The 18,852-nt window shown below is 41.8% G+C and overlaps 1 protein-coding gene across 6 annotated transcripts in view; it reads right to left on the bottom strand.

The window, feature by feature from the left end:
- The window catches only part of SYNJ1 (synaptojanin 1), a 180,846-nt gene that overhangs the window by 49,529 nt on the left and 112,465 nt on the right, over nt 1-18,852 (bottom strand). For 4 of the 6 annotated variants that reach the window (XM_089688925.1, XM_089688928.1, XM_089688929.1 and 1 more), the window contains exons 12-18: nt 10,483-10,648; nt 6,377-6,400; nt 5,868-6,059; nt 4,260-4,344; nt 3,451-3,591; nt 2,885-3,077; nt 1,365-1,523 (exon numbers count right to left, since the gene is read on the bottom strand). In XM_089688925.1, the coding sequence (XP_089545051.1) occupies nt 1,365-1,523; nt 2,885-3,077; nt 3,451-3,591; nt 4,260-4,344; nt 5,868-6,059; nt 6,377-6,400; nt 10,483-10,648 (960 nt within the window). The remainder of the gene's footprint in view (nt 1-1,364; nt 1,524-2,884; nt 3,078-3,450; nt 3,592-4,259; nt 4,345-5,867; nt 6,060-6,376; nt 6,401-10,482; nt 10,649-18,852) is intronic. The other 2 variants (XM_089688926.1, XM_089688927.1) reach the window with 2 other exon arrangements.

Genomic DNA, 18,852 nt, shown 5'->3' with positions numbered 1-18,852 from the left:
CTCAGTTTTGAACAGTAACAAGAGCAAGATCATAATTGTCTCTAAATAAATGCCAAGAAAGGAATTTAAAGCTAAAATTTAGTGACTCAACTTAACTGCAATAAAGTATGTCCCAGGTTATAGAGGCAGCTGGGTCCTGTAGAAATCTTCACTGCAGGGATGCCCTGTCCTCTTCCCAACTCTAAACATCTGGTACTGAATAAAGACCTGCCCCATCCTCCTCCATTCAGAAATGTTCTTTCATTGGTTTCAATGCCTGTAACAAGATGAATGGGGTACTCCTCAAACTCTTCCTCATTCACAGATTGTTTCTTTCCTTTCATTGCCTGTAACCCAATGTTTCTCAATAAAGGAGCAGGAGGAGGGAGGGTGTAGGGGGTGGTAACTCTTCTGGAAAATTTTTTTACAACAGAAGCTATTAACTCCTCTAGCTCCAAGGTCACTATCAGGCTATCACGGCAACATCTAGTCCAGCAGGGTCTAGACAAGGCACACTAAAGGCAGGTCGAGAACAGCCATGGTGGATGGCTGCAATCTGAGAGCCCAGATCTAGCAGCATTGTAGAGAAAGCCCTGATTGAAAAGAAAAAGAAAGTTGACGCAGAAAAAAAAAAGAATAGTAACACAAATGGGTTAGCTTGCTCAGGCCATGGCAGTAGAAAAGCCATCCATCCTCCTGAGACAATAGCAAACCATGCTGGTAGTAGGAGGGCTTTATCCTGGGCTGGCCTAGTTTTTTTTCTTTTGTTTGACAGTGTCCCATCAACCTGTAGGTGGCACTGTAACCCAAAAAGTGAATCTTTTTCTGTGTCCCTCAGGAGAAAAGTAAACATTTCTGACCTACAAGAAATTCAGTGCCATCATCTTGTAATGTACTGCATATACTTTTAAGCACAAAAAAATGAACCAGTCAGCTTTGTTTCTGTTGATCTTCTCTAACATTATTTAAACATTAAATGATTTAAAGCAAAAGTCACTCCTACTGATTAATTACCAGTCAGTAAGGCTTCAAACCTGAATGTGATAAAAATGATTTGTTATTTATCAGTTGCACATGGTCTTAGGAAGCAGAAGGCAGAATCTTCACATGAGCATTATCCAATAAACTCAAATGACAAAATACATCTAATTAAACAGATTCTTCTCAGCTTGTAAGATGAGGGAGAGCTCATTTAGGTTAAGTGATGGCTTGAAAACCTGAATATGACAGGCCGTTATCTTTCGAGTATGGAGTGGCTGGGGGTGCACAGGTAAAACAGAGACCCTTCTATAAAGCTGGAATGTGAACAAATGTCCTGGACATGACTCTGGTTCCTATCATTCAACAGGCATCTGTACTTCCATGTACAATATCCTAACACATACTTGTCCAGCATCTTTTTGTTTTATTAGCTGATCTCCAGGTATAAGGGAATCCCAGTTCTGGTTTCGGATCAGATCCTTCACTTCCTCATTGGGTAAATCAATGCGATAATTGAAGTCGCCACACCAGAAGACGTAGTCGTGAGAAAAAAGCATCCGTCCCTACAGAAACAAGGGAAAGAAGTGAGCACAGGGATTGACATTAATATAGTCACTGTTGAGGGAGGCAAAGAGCAAAAGTTTCATATAGTTATGTATTTATTGCCCAAAAAAAAAAAGTACTGAAAGAAAAGTAAGGGCTGATTAAAAAAACCAAACAAACAAAAAAAACCCCCATTATACTCACCTAAGTGGATGCAGCATTGATCCAATGCTACATCTGTCCCCTGCCACCTCTGCACAGAGAACTGAGCGATCAAAGACTGATATTGAGGTTTTACCCTTCCCCTTTGAGCAGAGAGAGAGAGCTGAGACTTTCAGTTCGCTCACTGGAGTGCTGTGCTGTTGAGGGGGTGGGAGGGACTGGCTCAACCTCTCAGCGGATTGCTGAGAGGCTGAGCCAGGTGTCAGTCCAGGCTTCTTGGTGGCTCCCAACCATATGGTCGGGATCTTTTCAAAGCCTGGACCAGCTCTGTGACATCAGTTGACAGCAGGCTTCAGCCTACTTTCAGCTGAAAAAGGTCACAGGAGTGCAGAACTAACTGCACTCCTGTGAATCATAGAAGTGTAGCCAAAAAAGCTTTAAAGTGTTACTAAACCCGGACCCTGCATTCTCTATATCTGCTCTCCCACAGTACACACAACATGGAAATGCAATTATTTTAGTAAATATAAACTGCTAAATACCTTTTCTCATCAGCAGTTAGAGCAGTCTTGTGACTTCTAGCAGTGTCCAACTGGGCACTGGCTAAAGCTCGTAGGAGTTTTCATTTTGCTCTAGGAGGATGCAGAACCCCTGACCTCTGGACAATGCTGATTGGTCCTGTGCTGATCACATGCACACTCCCAAGAAAAAATTAAACCTCTCTAGCAATACACACCAAACTGAGCATGTGCAGAGTGAATCCACATGAAATGTCTTATCAGGAGATAAGAGGGGGACACTGGAAGAAGAGGAGGATCAGAGAAGTAAGGATTAAACCGCGTTTTTACACAATGCAGTGAGTATAACAAGCATGCTTTACTGCATATACAGACTGATTTTACTGTTGTGGGTTTAGTAACACTTTAACTCTACTTGCCAGCAAATGGGAACCAAATAAAAGCAGTTTTAAAGCGGTATTAAACCCAAAAATCTACAATAATATATTGCAGCTTATCATTAGATGTGGTGGCTGCATTAATTTCCTTGTTTTAATAATATAAACATGCATGTGCACACATGTCCATCTAGTTGAAGGAAACCACACTATGTCTCCCACATCAAAGACTGATCATCTCGGGACTCCGAGCTCCTTACTGCCTATACAACTGTGTGCTAAGCAACCTATAAATTCAGAGATTTGAGAATTTGGGATTGGTACCATTGGAAAGCTTAGCTTGCGAACTATTTCATTGTAGTCTTCATTCCTTTCTTTGACCTGAGACTGTCCAGCAGCAAAGTGACTACAGACGAAGCAGAGGGTGGTGGTATGGAACAGCATTCTGATGGCGACTGCGCCTTTGTTTCCTGTGGCTCCTCCCATTCCAGTCTTCACCGTGTCCACTGCAACATCCCTGTAATCAGAACGGTCAAAGACAATGGCACACATTAGACTGAAGAAGAAAAATATGTAACAGCTCGATTTCCAGCCTGCTTGCTGCAAGTGAGCAATGACCGTCTCCAGAAAGGCCAACCTGCCAGGTTGGTTTATTGCTACATTTGTTTTGGAGCTTCAATATTTCAAATTAATATTTCTGAAAATAAAGAATAAGTGGCGCAAAAGATTGCAGCAGTGCAAACACATTGTAAAATCCCAGCAGGTAAATTTGAGGAAGTTCAATGTTCAATGGTACCAAATATCACTTCATTGCCCAATTATTGCCTATTACATCACTTGCCCATTTCCAGCTTTATACGACCACTAACCAATAATATAGAATGACTGACCTGATAAAAGGGGCATGCTGGGGTCTAATGAAGATGAAGAGGCATACACCGACCAACTGCTCCGATGCCAGCAGAACATACTTATTGTCCCGGGATATGGTCTTCTGAAGCTCTGCAGCCCACAGCTTCTGGTTGGTTGTGCTGGAAGACACACGCAGTATACTAAACCTTCACTATTATCAATCTGACAAGAATGTGAGAGGGTGAGAGGTTAACAGTCCACCAATAGTGATATGAAATTTAATATTTTTCTTTAAAGTGAACTTGTCAGCTATTATAAAGGTTTAAAAGTCCATACTAAGCAGACATGGCAGGGCACCTGCTATCACTTTAAAGTGGAGCTCCACCCAAAAGGGGAAATTCCGCTTTAAGCCTTTGTCCGCCGCTCTCCATTAAGGATTGGCACCTTTGGGGAGCATGTACTCGAATTTGACAGGTACCCACTCCCACTTCCGCTGCGATCGCCTAAGCGAAAAGGGTTAGTTCACCTTTACAAAAAAATTGTAAAGATGAACTTTCAGACACTTTCCCCACCCCGCTGTTCCTTGTGGTACATGCCCCTGGGATCACTGAGTCGTCAGCACCCCTTCAGTTGGTGCAGTGGTGCCGTGTTTCAAAATCCTGGCTCTTCTCCCTCTTTTCCGTCAGTGCTTCCTGCACTGACCAGATTGATTCTGATTGGTCAGCGCCATTACAGCAATGATGCTGACCAATCAGAATCAATCTGGTCCGTCCCGGAATGCCTAACCCTTTAATAGCCATTGAGACATGGAGGAATAATGACTGGGGTTTAGCCTTCTAAAACTCACCTTGCGTTGACAATATTTCCTGCATTCAATTCAACCATCTCCTCAAAGCCAATGGCAAATATATCTGTTGGCTTGTTTCTTCTATCTGAGATATTAGAAAAAAACAAAAAAAAACAAAAAGAAGAACTTTTAGGAAGTATAGAGTTAACAGTCTTCAAATTATAAAGAACAAACCCTTAATTTGTAGATAAAACACTGATTTATGGTGAAAACTTGGGTTATGAAACGCGGTGGGTCTGACTCTCCTATGCCCTAAAAAGATGGTTTAGAGGGAATTAACCACTTCCCGACCGGCCGTTGCATATAAACGGCCGGACGGTAGCAGTGCAGGGTCGGGTGGCCGTTTATAAACGGCCTCCCCGCACCCTGCTTGTGCGCGCTCCCTGGGAGCGTGCAGCACCGCGATCCGGTGCCCGCTGGTTCCCCGGACACAGTGAAACACCGATCGTCGGACGGGACCTCTGTACGAGGTCCCGATCATGTGATCACTGATTGGCCAATCAGTGATCACATGCAAAGTAGTAAGCAAGATGTCACTTGTGACATCATTGCTTACTACATGTGAAATCTGTGAATGATCACAGAGGTCACATGGTACAAGGCTATTCACAACAGCTGTACCATGTGACAAGCTGTGACCAATCACAGCTCACTCAGTACTTCTCAATGAGTGCAAGAATGCAGACAGAGAGAAAGAGAAATTATTGCTTTTATATCCTATATGGGTGTAAAAGCAATGGGTGTAAAAGCAATCAGTGTAAAAAAATTAAAAATCTTCATCACCCCCCACAAGTAGTACAGTGTCACCATGGTGACACTGTACTGCTAGGATGACAGTATGTAAAAAAAAAAAAAATAAATAAAAATATAAAAAAATAAAATAAAAATGTAAAAAAAAAAAAATGTTTAAAAATTATAATTTTTGGTTATAAACTAATTTGGATTTTTTTTTACTAAAAAGATAACGGAATAAGTTTTGGCCAAGATTTATGATGAAAGATTATTTATTTGAAAAATTTTATTAAAAAAAAACACTTTTTTTCAAAATTTTTGGACTTTTTCATTTACATAGCAAAAAAAATAAAAATCCCAGCGGTGAATAAGTACCACCAAAATAAAGCTTTATCTGTGTCAAAAAAATGATAAAAAATTATTTGGGTACAGTGTTGCATGACCGCGCAATTGTCAAAGTGTGATAGCGCTGAAAGCTGAAAATTGCCCTGGTCAGGAAGGTGGTAAAAAAGTGTCCGGTCTGGAAGTGGTTAAATAAGATTTTCACACATTTCTGTTTAATTAAAATAAACACTGCTTGTAATTCCAGGTATGGATATTTTATACAAATTGGACAAAAAATATGGAAACACTAAGTAATTCGCAGGTGTGAAAGTGACATGTTTCACATTGTAAGGGGAAGGGATGTAACATTCTTTTGCTTCTGCTATGTGATGAGCAGTCTCACACCTGCACCCCTCCAAGTAGTGAATCATCTGAGCAGGATTATCGGCACTTGGAGCAGCGCTCCAAGAAGTCTTACCAGGTCGCAGTGGTTGTCAGGAATTTGTTTGTTATACAACCCAAATGTATGAATCAAGACAGGGCCTTGGTTACCTTGGAACTCCTGGATTCCAGCAAGTTTTGGAGCATCAAGTAACCAATCGGTCAGAGTCTGATTTTTGAAAGCGATGCTTCTGAACTGTTTTCCGCCATTCACGTTCCAGGTACCAATGCAGATACGGATTTTCCTGGGCTTGGCGTACCTGTAATAATTCTCACACATGCTTCGCAGTACTCTTGGTGATGCTAGGAAGGAAAAGCAGCATTCAATCAGTCTGAAAATCAAAGTCCAACCAAACCTACTGTGCAACATGCATCTGTACTGTTTTCTGTTAGCCTGTCAGACATCAGCTCCATTTTCCAAGCAGAGCAAAGAAACTAAGAACTACACTGATTGGCTGCAACCAGTAATGGTCCAAAACTCAGCATTATTATTTTTTTCTTTTAAGTTATTAGAAAGTCCAAAGTACGTGAATGCAATTATTAAACTTAAAAAGACTAACATGAAACATACACAACATAAAAAGGATTATATATGGGGCCATCAGAGTGGATTACTATACCTGATTGTAACATGAGTTCTGACACTGACCATGCAGCAGGGAAAGGAAAGAACATATTGTTAATGGCAAATAACTGAGCAATTTAAAATCAAGGATGAGATATCAGAGTTCAGGGCAATTTAAAGTGTATTTAAAGCAGAACTCCGGACATGTTTGTACATGTCCTTGTTGCGGATTCCCTACCATCACTGAATATGTCATCCATCTTCTGGTTCACCCAATAGTTGCTTTGAAATAGCCTATTCATTTTCAAATCAAACTGTTAATTCTCTTTGGTTTCCGGTTTGTAAGACCAGTGGTTGCTATGCCTCCTATTCCCCCAGCCACTGGTCTTGGCACATCCCTTCTGTAGTTCTTTCTCCAGGAAGCAGTGATGTAATTCAGCCCCACTTGCAGTGGTGGGCAAACCGAGACTCCAGACACATTTAATATGTACAAGCCTAGTGTACCCACCCACATTCACTAAAATTCCCTATGGTTGATGGGAACTGTAAATTCCATTTACTGCAGAGAGAGAGGATATGATGTAATTCCTGCTGTTACACCTCCTCCTTGGCAGAGCAGATGCTGTTATCTTTGGAATTACAGAGATGAGATCATGAAAAATTCAATTAGTCTTTTCTCTATAATGGTAAGGATGTTCAAAATTGTTTTAACGGTTTAGTGTTTTGTGTAGGGGGTGTACGGAGTGATTTTTTTTTACCTATCCCGGAGTTCTTTTTTAAAGTCCAAAACTGAACATGCAATATATTGCAGCTTAACAGTCCTTAAATGTGGTGGCTGCATTAGGTTATTTTCACTTGGTAATCCTGCAAATAACACCTGCTGTCCCTTCACATCCACACTTATTTCTGCATTGTATCTTGGGGGGGGGGCAGCCATGGTTACCACAGATACTGGAGTCCAAACATGTCTGCCTTTGTTCATCTCTATTACATGGTAAAATGATGGGATGAGTAGTTTACACAATAAGGAGAAGGATGTTTGTACTTTCTTTTAAGCTCACTGAAAGTGCTGGGAACTCTGCATTTTTGGCAGATCACCGGGTATTATCTGTACCTGCTGTATTCTTAAATTCTATTCACCAAGATGGATGTAGGATCGGTCTGATGCTGTGTGTCCCCCCTGCCTCTTCTAAGACATAGAACTGAGTGATAAAAGACCCCTGATCACTCAGTTCTTAGCCTTCAGTGAGCCAGTGAGTGCCTGTCCCCAGCTCTCTGCTCTGCCATTCAAGCACTCGCTGGAGCGTTGGGCTGTGGAGGGGTGGGAGCGGCTGGATCAGGCTCTCAATGGCTCACTGAGAGGCCGAGCCAGCTGCCGATCCAGGTATCTGGGTGGATCTTGACTTTGCAGTTGAGATCTTTCCCCAGTCTGGACCAGCTGAGCGACGTCAGCCAACAGCATGCTTCAGCCCACTGTCTGCTGAAAACGGGTCACAAGAGTGCAGAACGAACTGTACTGCTGTGATCCACAGAAGTATGGCCAAAGCTATTTTGGCATTTTGGCTCTGTCCTCGGACCCCTCCTCTTCTCCATCTACACCTCCTCCCTTGGCCAATTGATAAACTCACACGGCTTCAACTACCATCTCTATGCCGACAACACACAAATCTCTCTATCCCTCACCTCACCAACTCAGTCTCCGATCGCATCACCAGCCTACTAAGTGACATATCAGACTGGATGTCACTCCACTTCCTCAAACTCAATCTTTACAAAACTGAGCTCCTACTATTCCCCCCAGCCCGTGACCCCCCCCCCCCCGACTTCTCCATCAAGATCAACAACACTACCATCAATCCCACCCCTCACGCCAGGGTACTAGGTGTAATCCTAGACTCCAATCTGTCCTTTCAGCCCCAGGTCCAATGACTGACAAACACATGTAGACTTCACCTCCGCAACATCTCCAAGATACGTCCGTTCCTAACCACTAAGCAACTCATCCACTCCCTTATTATATCATGCCTTGACTACTGTAACTCCCTCCTCACTGGCCTGCCTCATCGCAGGCTATCCCCACTCCATTCCATTTTGAATGCTGCCACCAGACTCATTCACCTTACTAACCACTCTGTATCTGCCACCCCTCTCTACCAATCCCTCTACTGGCTTCCAGTTGCCCAGCAGATAAAATTCAAAACACAAACACTGACGTATACAGCCGTTCATAACACTGCCCCTATTTACATCACCGACCTTGTCTCTAAATACCACCCAAACCGTACTCTCCGCTCCTCGCAAGACCTCCTACTCTCTAGCTCCCTTGTCTCCTCCTCCCATGCTCGTCTCCAGGATTTCTCACGGGCTTCCCCCATTCTCTGGAACTCCCTACCTTAAGCTATCAGGCTATCATCTTCCCTGCTTACTTTTAGGCGCACTCTGAAAACTCATCTCTTCAGGGAAGCCTACCCTGACCCCAGCTAACTATTGGAATCCCCTACTCCCCCAACCACTCCATCCCCCACATCTAATTACCTCTTGTACCACTATCTCCTCCCTCCTAGATTGTAAGCTCCAAGGAGCAGGGCCCTCTAATCCCTCTTGTATTGAACTGTATTGTTACTGTACGGTCTCCCTCCATAATGTAAAGCGCTGAGCAAACTGTCGGCACTATACAAGTCCTGTATAATAATAATGTTTTGCACACATCCTTTTCCCATTATTTTTTTTTGTTCTAGTGACCCCCTTCCCCTTATTTCTTGTTTTATGTCGACTACTGCTCCTTCATACCTCTTGCTCTTGTCTTTCCCCTAAAATCTTGTTCTGGTGACCCAGCAATCACCTAATTTCTTGTTCTGGTGAGCCACGTTCCCCTCTATCCTTGTTCTGGTGAGCCATATTCCCTTCTATCCTTGTTCTGTTGACTGTTTCCCCCCAGTTCTTGCTCTAGTGCAACACGTTTACCTCATTTCTTATTCTGGTGAATGGCGTTACCTTCATTTTTTGTTCTTGCAATGGGTGGCTACCCTCATTTTTGTTCTGGCAACCCCCGTTCCCCTCATATCTAGTTCTGGTGACACACATTCTCCTCTTATCTTGATTTGTTGAAACCAGTTTCCCTCGATCTGGTAAGCCTTACTTCTTGTACTGGTGACCCTCATTCCCTGATCTTGTGACCTGTGTTTCTCTCATTTCTTGACCTGTTGACCCCTGTTTCTCTCATTACTTGATCTGGCAACCTACATTTCTGCCATTTCGTGTCCTGGCGAATGGCATTACCTTCTGTTTTTTATTCTGGCGACAGACGGCCAAATCATTTTTTTTTCTGGCGAACCTCATTCGTTTCTTGTTCTGGCAATGCCCGTTCCCCTTATATCTTGTCCTGGAGGCTTGCCTTCTCATTTCTCAGTCTGTTGACCTTCGTTACCCTCATTCATTGTATTGGTGAGCCTCGTTCCCCTCATTTCTTGTACAGGTGACCCTCGTTTCCCTCATTCCTTGTATTGGGGAGTCTCGTTTCCCTCATTTCTTGTACTGGTGACATTTGTTCCCTTTATTTCCTGAATTGGTGACTCATTTTTCCCTCATTTCTTGTTCTAATGAACCCCACTTTCCTTAATGTCTTGTTCTAGTAACCTGTTCCCCAAAGAACTGGAAAATCTTCTCCACCTAAAATGAAACAGACCTACCAGAAGGTTAGACTTTAAGTTATTTGAAAAGGTTAATTTGGTAAGTCAGTCTAAATTTCGAGTGCTCACCTGCTTCTCCAGCAGTTAAACAAAGCAGTGCACTCAGGGATGATGATGTTGCAAGCAAAAAATGTGGTTGCACGCAAATTATATAACACCAGAACCCCCGATAAAGTTTATTGGGTGAAACATATTGGTCAGGGTCTGTGTGAATGACATCATTCTATTCTGAACAATGGATACTGTGTAACTACCAAGCGTTACAACATTGGTATCCAGAACAATTCTAGGCGCCATTTCTAGTTAAATATTTTGCAAGTAACCACATATTTGAAAGCAACATTGTGCATAAAATATGTTAAATGCAGATATAATTCTATAAAAAGATAGTGACTGGGTATCTTTAATGGTCAGATGATCCTTATGGAGAGAAAGAGAGAGACATTCCTTTATAAAACTGAGAATTACATACCATGTAAACTTCCAGTAGTCAGGAGAGCTCGTGCTTTATCAGCCAAATCACTGTTCAAGGTGTTTCCTAGCAGTAGCACATCTATTGCTTCTTGCTTGGAGCCATCAAAAAAATTGCTCTGAATTGTTCTGGTTACTGAGCGCGCACCATCCTTCAACTTTCCCGTCTGTAAAATTTACAGGTTGTGTAAGTCTATACCTGAACTGTAACCAGACATCAGATACAAAACGGATTTTCCTTCACTTTTCCAGCTATATATATAATCAGTTACTGAGACAATGCAATTTTTGGTAGCTTTGGATGGGTTCCTCCACCCAAAGCCAACATTTGAGTTGCAGATGGTGGCTGAAGGATGAAACAACTGGTGAATTCTGATATCTGGCAAGAGACTCCATCCACAACTCCACTATGCCCTGTATCTAAACACTGGCAAGAATCCTTGTTCTTTATATTTCCCAAAAGTCAAAAGTGGACTTCAGGATTTCTTACAAAGCAGTCACGGACCTAGAATTCGTATCTTTATTTAGGAGATCAGACTTCACTGGTCTGGATGACTGTTCCATGTCAGTGCTTTGGAAAGTACCAGAGTCAGCCAAGTAACTAGTATTTTTAGAGAGAAGTTAGCAATGGCAGCCTGTATATTGTCTTTAGTCTATTTAGCAGTTTGTCTAGAGTTCAGTTTTAAAAGTAACCTACGCTAAAGAAATACATACAAAGGGTCCTATTTTACCTGTGAAAGAATTAGTATTGCTGTCCATCCAGTTCTATGATTTACACAGCCCTGTCTGTCAAGGAAAGGAACCAGCTTTCCACTGCTGCAAATCACTAACAATTAACACTCCCAATCCCTTCTTCTATCAGTAAACTGTGATCAAATAAAACTTAGACTTTTTTTACATACATTAAAAAATTATTAAAAAATATAAAATAACCAAGAAAAGCACAAAACATTTACACATATATTAGGAACTGTGTACAAGATTCAATATTACAAATGTGACCATTCCTCTGCAGCTACAGAGGTAATGATGTAATTAGTAGTATAATTAAATCTTCCTGTTATTAACTGCTTCCTGGACTAAACAGATCCAATACATAGATCCATCATCATAAATGACAGATGTTTCAGTCTTTTTTTTTTTTAATTAGCAATATATAGATCTATAAAGAAGCGTAATGTCATGCTAAGATAGACATTAGCACCTTCTTTCCTGGGTGTACGACTTTTTGCTAAACACAGTATTTTACAATAACACAAATCTTTACGCACGATATTATAATCACAATGTCTAAAGTGCCATTTCCCTTACTACGATATAAAGTATTACAACAATGAAACTTGGGGCTCTCTCCATGATAATCCTGGGTACAGGACTGGTGTTTCGGGGAGGGGGCAAAGTAGCCAATTTGCCACATTCTTTTAAGACGGCAGCTTGTAGCAAGAGCATTTTTTTTTTTTATAATCAAACCTTGACATTTTCTGATTATACAAAAGTATCACCAAATACGTTCAGATTGGCCAGACAAATAAACAAACAATAAGGCATCAGATATAAACCAGAAGAGTTGACTGCAGGCTACACATAAGCTGGGTGCCAATGTTACCCAGGAACACCACTAATCATGAAAGAGAGGGAGAGAGAAAAAAAAAGAAAAGAAGAAAAAAAAAAAAAAAAGGGGGGGGGGGGGTAAGGGAAAGAGGAAATAAGGCAGAGTAAAACAAACACCCTGCCCAAGACACAGTGAACAACACCTGGGTGGATATAAGCAACAACATAGGGTTTAGCTGCATTCAGAAGATGGGCAATGACATTTTTTTTTATACAATTTCAGAGAAGATGAGGTCACATGAAAGAGGAGGCAGAGGGGAGATTTCTATATGTGGCTTAAAATCAGTTTCTGGATCCAAGGAGTGATTGCATCCGAAAAGGCTGCAATTTTGGGGCAAGTCCACCAAAGGTTAAGAAACGTACCACGTTGGTCGCAGCCTCTCCAACAACGAGCATCGGCAGTGGGAACTATCTGAGCCAAACAGGATGGGGTTTTATACCACAGAGCGAGAAATTTATAAGAAGACTCCAGGATACGGGAACTGAGGGAGGAGCTATGCGTCAATTTAATAATCCTATGAACCTGAGGGGGGTTAAGTTCCAGGCCTAGTTCCTTCTGCCGTTCACTTATGTAATACGGAACTGATGTGGAATGCATACTCAACACTAGTTTATACATTTGGGATAATAAATGTATAGAGTTTGGGAGTCTATTGCACATAGATTCGTATGGCGTAAGGGCATGTCAAGGTCACGTCTTGGGGTTCAACCCAGTTAAGAAACTAGTCAGTTGACAGTGCCTCCAGTGGGAAAGTCCCATACATCGATTGTAAGACATGGTAGGGGGGTACCTTGAGGGGAAAATTTGGCACAGGAAAAATCCCCATCCTCCCCCCAAGAGCAAAAGAGCCCAAAGGTCCTCTCCCGGAGGAAATCAAGGGCAGCCCCCCAGTGGGGCTAACGGGGATGTCCCAGGAGCATATAGTCCGGACCCATTCATTCAATCCCAAATTGCCAATGTGGTTCAAGTCAGGGGTGACATCCAGTCAAAGTCCTCTGAAAGCGGTTGGGATCCAAGGGGCCCCAGCTAGAATCCTCCCCGCCATCGATTTCTCTAATGAGACCCACAGTTTATTAGGGACATCATGCTGCCAATTTAAAATGCGTACCAGAGTCATCTCTCTCTCTCTATATATATATATATATATATATATATATATATATATATATATATATATATATATATATAGACACATCCGGGAGCCCTACCCCACTGTCCATCTACGTAATATCATATGCCAATCTGGGGTGCTTATCATGCCAGATAAAAGTCAGAAACGCTCTACGAAGTCGCTTAAAGAAGGTCTGGGGCAAGGTAATAGGTATAGTATATAAAAAAATATACTATAGAATCCAGGGCAGGATCGTCTTTTTTAAAACATTCACCCTACCAAACCAGGTCAAAGGGTGGATCCACCATTGCCGCAAGTCCTTTAATATGCCAGTAAGCAATTTGCCGCAGTTACAGTCTCATAAAAGCTTAAAAACGAAGGGGAAAGACTGTTGCAACGACTCAGTCAGCCGGGGTAGGATATGGATGGGGAGCAGAACAGACTTATAATTTATATTAAAGTTGTATAGAACACCAAAATTGTTGAAGTTCCTTCATAAATACTGGGACAGAGATATGGGGTTTTGACAAATAAAAAAAAGAAGGTCATTGGCATAGTCCGAAAGCTTGTGTTCTGTGGACCCAATACTAATCCCAGCAATGTCCGGATTATTTCAAACTCTCCATAAAAAGGGCTCTAGGACCAGGGCGAATAACAAAGGCGACAATGAACAGCCTTGCCTGATCCCATTATGGATATCAAAGCAGGCAGAGAGTGTACCAAATCACCTTCACATGGGATTTAGGTTCCCGATATAAAGCAAAAATCCAGCCCATCATCCGATCACCAAGGCCTAGGCCTTGCAGCACCTCTGTCATATAGGCCCAGTTCACTTGATCAAAAGCCTTCTCGGCGTCCACTGAAAGTATCACGCAAGGTGTGCAGGCAGGACAATGCTGGCCCAGTGTAAAATATGGAAGGCCAGAATTGTATTGTCTCTAGCCTCACGGCCCACCATAAACCAGTCTGATCTGAGTGAACTAGTTCCACAACAGGGTCCTGTAGGCGAACCGCCAAAATCTTGGCCAACAGTTTTGTGTCGGAATTCAATAAAGAAATAGACCTATAGTTGGCACAATATTGAGGGTCCTTGCCCGGTTTTGGCAATATGGTGATATGTGCCAGAAGAGTCTCTGGAGGTAGAGGGTTAGTAGTGGTGATAAAGTTAAGATAACTACAAAGTAGGCCGGCAAGGATAGAGAAGAATTTCTTATAATACGGATTAGTAAAACCGGTGGGTCCCGGGATTTTACCCAAGGGAAGGGCAGCAACAGCCTTGCCCAAATTCCACAGCGGATATCGGGCGTTCTAGTTCCTCAAGAATATGGGGGGAGAAAGTAGGGAACGCAGAGTCCTGTATGTAACCCTGCACTGTCAGTCTGGGACACCTCATCCACAGCAGGGGAGTTGGTAGGGAGGTTGTAAAGAGGCATAACACTGTTGAAATAGTCCAGCAATAGAATGAGTGTCTTCCTCCCGTCCAGACTGTGTTGTCAAGCCATGTACATGACATAAGGCCTGCTGTTTTAATTGTCCAGCCAGGAGGTGACCACATTTGTTTTCATGTTCATAGAAACGGTGGGCATAGAATCTAAGTTTGTCCCTGGCTCTACGGTCCAAGCACAGAGGGTGTGGTGCGTAAAGTTTCCAGTGCCTGAGCGCCCAAAGGATCAAATTGTGTTTTATGTTTAATTTCTATGTCATGAATTTTATCCAACAATTCCCCAATCTCTCTCTGTTTTTCTTTTTAATCAGAGATCCATGGGCTATCAGTTCACCCCTGATCACTGCTTTGTGGCCTCTCCAAACCGCCTGTGTGGACACATTTCCAGAGGAATTAGTTTCAAAATAAAACTGTAAGGAGCGAGAGACCACTTCAAAGACAGCTGGGTCATCCAACAGGTTCTCAAAGTCTCCACACACTTTCAGTCTGGTAAGCAGTAGGGGGGCGAATGGACAACATCACAGGACAATGGTCGGAAATTGTTATGGAACCGATCGAAGAAGATACCACATTGCGCAGATAAAACTGGTCAATAAAAAGGAGATCTAGACACGGGTAAGAATCATGCGTCTTCAAATAATAGCTGAAGTCTGTATCCCTGGTATGAATCACCCGCCAGCCGTCCAAGTGAAGAGTATGCAAAAGCCGTTTAACATGCTTCAACGTACGGTAGGATAGAGGTGTTTGTACCAGAGGACGTGTCCAGACAAGGGTCCAGGGCAATATTAAACTCCCCCCCCCCCCCCCTGAAGCACCACGCCCTCCCTAAAATCCATCAATTTTTTTTTAAGGGTAGTAGAAATGAAATTGACAGTGCGGGAATTCAGGGCATACATTTCTGCAAAGGTATATTTATGACCATGTATTAAGCCATTAAGAAATCGGAAACGGCCCTCTGGATCAATTTGCTTGGACAGAAGATAAAAGGGACAGATGTTTTCCGAATTCAAAATAAATTGTTTACATTCTGCCCATGGATTCTCTGAATTAAGGTAAAAAAAAAAAAAAAAGTCCCACTACCTATCCTAGCCTCCAGCATCCCTAAACACTTACCTGGCTCCATGTCACCACTGTCCATAGCTCCAGCACTGCTCCCTTCACTTCCTGATTTCACAGGAGAAACGAAGGGCAGCGGATCCACATGCTTCTACTGCTGTCAAAGTCTTGAGGCAAGGGCATGGCTTACTGGAACTCTGTGTCCAGCTAGGGAACACACACACACACACACACACACACACACACACACACACACACACACACCACTGGGTTTGTCAAAGGAGTCACTTGGAGGGAGGAGCTGATAGTGCTAGCGGGGACTGCCAGGAGAAGAAGGAGTTCTGTGCAATATCATTGCACAGAGCAGGTAAGTATAACCTCTTTTTTATTTTACCAAAAAATAAATAAATTTGCCTTTGGTATCACTTTAAATGATGTCATCGGTATGTAGCTTTTGCTTCTTTCCATGGTATGCACAGAGTATTGTTAGGCTATTTTCTGGCCAGGCACCCAGTCTTCATGAAATGAAAGGCGTCATAAGAAAAGTCTTTACTCAAGAAATTTAACTGCTCGGGTTTACAGTTTTTAAAAGCCTATTCCTATCAAACACAAACTGAAAAACCATTTCTCACCCCACATTCAGGTCATCATTTGTGAGATAACCTGGAAAAGTCATGTTACTAGGAAGAACTCCTGATATCTTATTTCTGTTGTCTCAAAGGAAATTCTATGAGAATTAATTTGCAAATTAGGAAATACATGAGCACAAGACGTGTTCAGAAACGGAAATGTAGAGTTAAGACTTTTTATATATACTCACCATTCACACAGGAAATCAGGAACCGAGAGAGAGAGCAGGAGGAAAGCAGGCAAGAAGTTAGATGACAAGAATGAGAAGTGAACTTTACACAAAAAGGAAAAAAAGAAAAAAAAAAGGAGTATTTTATAAAGTGAAACCTCTTAGATAGTGGGGAAGGGGGAAAATTGCATGCGTGGAATATGGAAAAAAAAAAAAGACTGAATGACACAGACAGATATATACTGGATTGTTCATTCCATCCATATTTTATCTCATCTGTGTTAATTTTGTTATCTGTAATTCCATCTCTGAACTTCTATACCAGTTGTCTCCAACCTGGGGCCCTGGGGCCAGATGAGGCCCTTTGTTTGCCTTTATCTGGCCCTTGAGGCATTTTTCATGCCACTGACACCAACAATGGGTCACTATTCCTCCCACTGACACCATTGTTTACTCCCACTGGGCACATTCCACCCCCCCTAAAGTGTGAAGGACAGTAATTGGCCTTTTCTTTAGAAAGTTTGGATCCCCTGTTCTATTCTATCAATGTGCAAGAAATACTTTCATGCATAGGTCCAAGTTCACAAAAAGTCAGAAACATTTTTTGGAAAAGTAGAGCAATTATGCATAAAGCCAAGCATGTTTGAGTGACTAATTAATGGAATATTACAAACGTGTGGATTATAAATTTTGTATACTTGTATTATATCCACTTAAGGTTTTAGCCCCTTCATGACCAGGACATTTTTTGCTATATGGCACTGTGCTACTTTAAATGACAATTGCCCGGCCATGCAATGCTATACCTAAATGAAATTTGGATCATTTTTTTCCCCCCACAAATAGAGCTTTTTCTTGGTGGCATTTGATCACCGCTGGGTTTTTTTATTCTATTTAAAAAAAAAAAAAGACCGTAAATTTAGGCCAATATGTATTCTGCCACATATTTTTGGTATAACAAAAATCCCAATAAATATATTATTTGGTTTGCATGAAAATTATAGCATCTACAAACTATGGGATATATACTGGATTTTATTTTTTTAATATACTAGTAATGGTGGCAAACCAGTGACTTATAGCAGGACTATGATAGTGCGCGGGCAATCTGACACTAACTGACACTTTGTGGGCACTTACTGACACTGAAATAACCAGTGACACCAATACATTTATCAGTGATAAAAATATACACGGTCACTTTTTTGTCTGGCATATTGTAACCAGGCTTTCTTGTGGCATTGGCGCATTAAAAGCTTCTTTACGGCAATTCAACCACGTAGGTCCTTGAAACAACCACATTGTCGATTTATGTATTTCTTTGTAGCCTGAACAGTTCCTCAGGCAGCTGCAATCTTTCTTGGTCTACCTGATCATGGCTTGCTATCAAGATTTCCCTGAATGTTCCACTTCTTAATAAATGATTGAACAGTACCTACTGGCATATTCAAGGCTTTGGATATCTTTTTATATCCTTTTCCATCTTACTTATGTTTCATTACCTTGTTACGCAGGTTATTTGACAGTTCTTTTCTGCTCTCCATGGCTCAGTGCATCCATGTGACAGTTAAACTCATTGGCTGTTTATACATAGACACCAATTTCAATTTAAAAAGCCACAAAATGTTGGAAATTGACCTTTAACTGCCATGTTAACCTGTGTTTGTCACCTTGTGTGTCTGTACTAAGGCCAAACATTCCAGGGTATGTAAACTTTTCATCAGGGCCATTTGGGCGATTTCTGTTATTATGATTGAAAAAGGAGCCAAACAACTCTATGATAGTAAATGGCTTCATATGATCACTATCCTTAAATAAAAGACAGTTTTTTGGCATGATCAGTCATATTTTCAATATCAATGACAAAATGTCATCATTTCTTCCGGGATATGCAAAACTTTTGAGCACAACTGTGTGTGTAAAGAAATAATAATAATTTAATTTGGGGCAGCACAGTGGCTAAATGGTTAGCACTTCCGCCTGGCAGTACTAGGGTCGTTGGTTCGAATCCCAGCCACGGCACCACCTGCCTGGAGTTTGCATGTTCTCTCTGTGCCTGCTTGGGTTTCCTCCGGGTACTCCAGTTTCCTCCCACACTCCATGTTGGTAGGTGAATTGGCTCCTGTCTAAATTGGCCCTAGTATGTGTATGTATGAATGTGAGTTAGGGACCTTAGATTGTACGCCCCTTGAGGGTTAGGGACTGATGTGAATGTACAATATATATGTAACGCGCTGCGTAAATTGATGGCGCCATATAAGTATGGCGTATAAGTATGTGTGTGTGTGTGTATATATATATATATATATATATATATACATATACATATACATATATATACACATATAT

Source organism: Staurois parvus, unplaced genomic scaffold (genome assembly GCF_062004578.1).
Source record: "Staurois parvus isolate SC_StPar_1 unplaced genomic scaffold, SC_StPar_1.0 ptg000461l, whole genome shotgun sequence".
In the NCBI taxonomy this organism is placed as follows: Eukaryota; Metazoa; Chordata; class Amphibia; order Anura; family Ranidae; genus Staurois; species Staurois parvus.
This window is presented reverse-complemented; position numbering and strand designations above follow the sequence as displayed.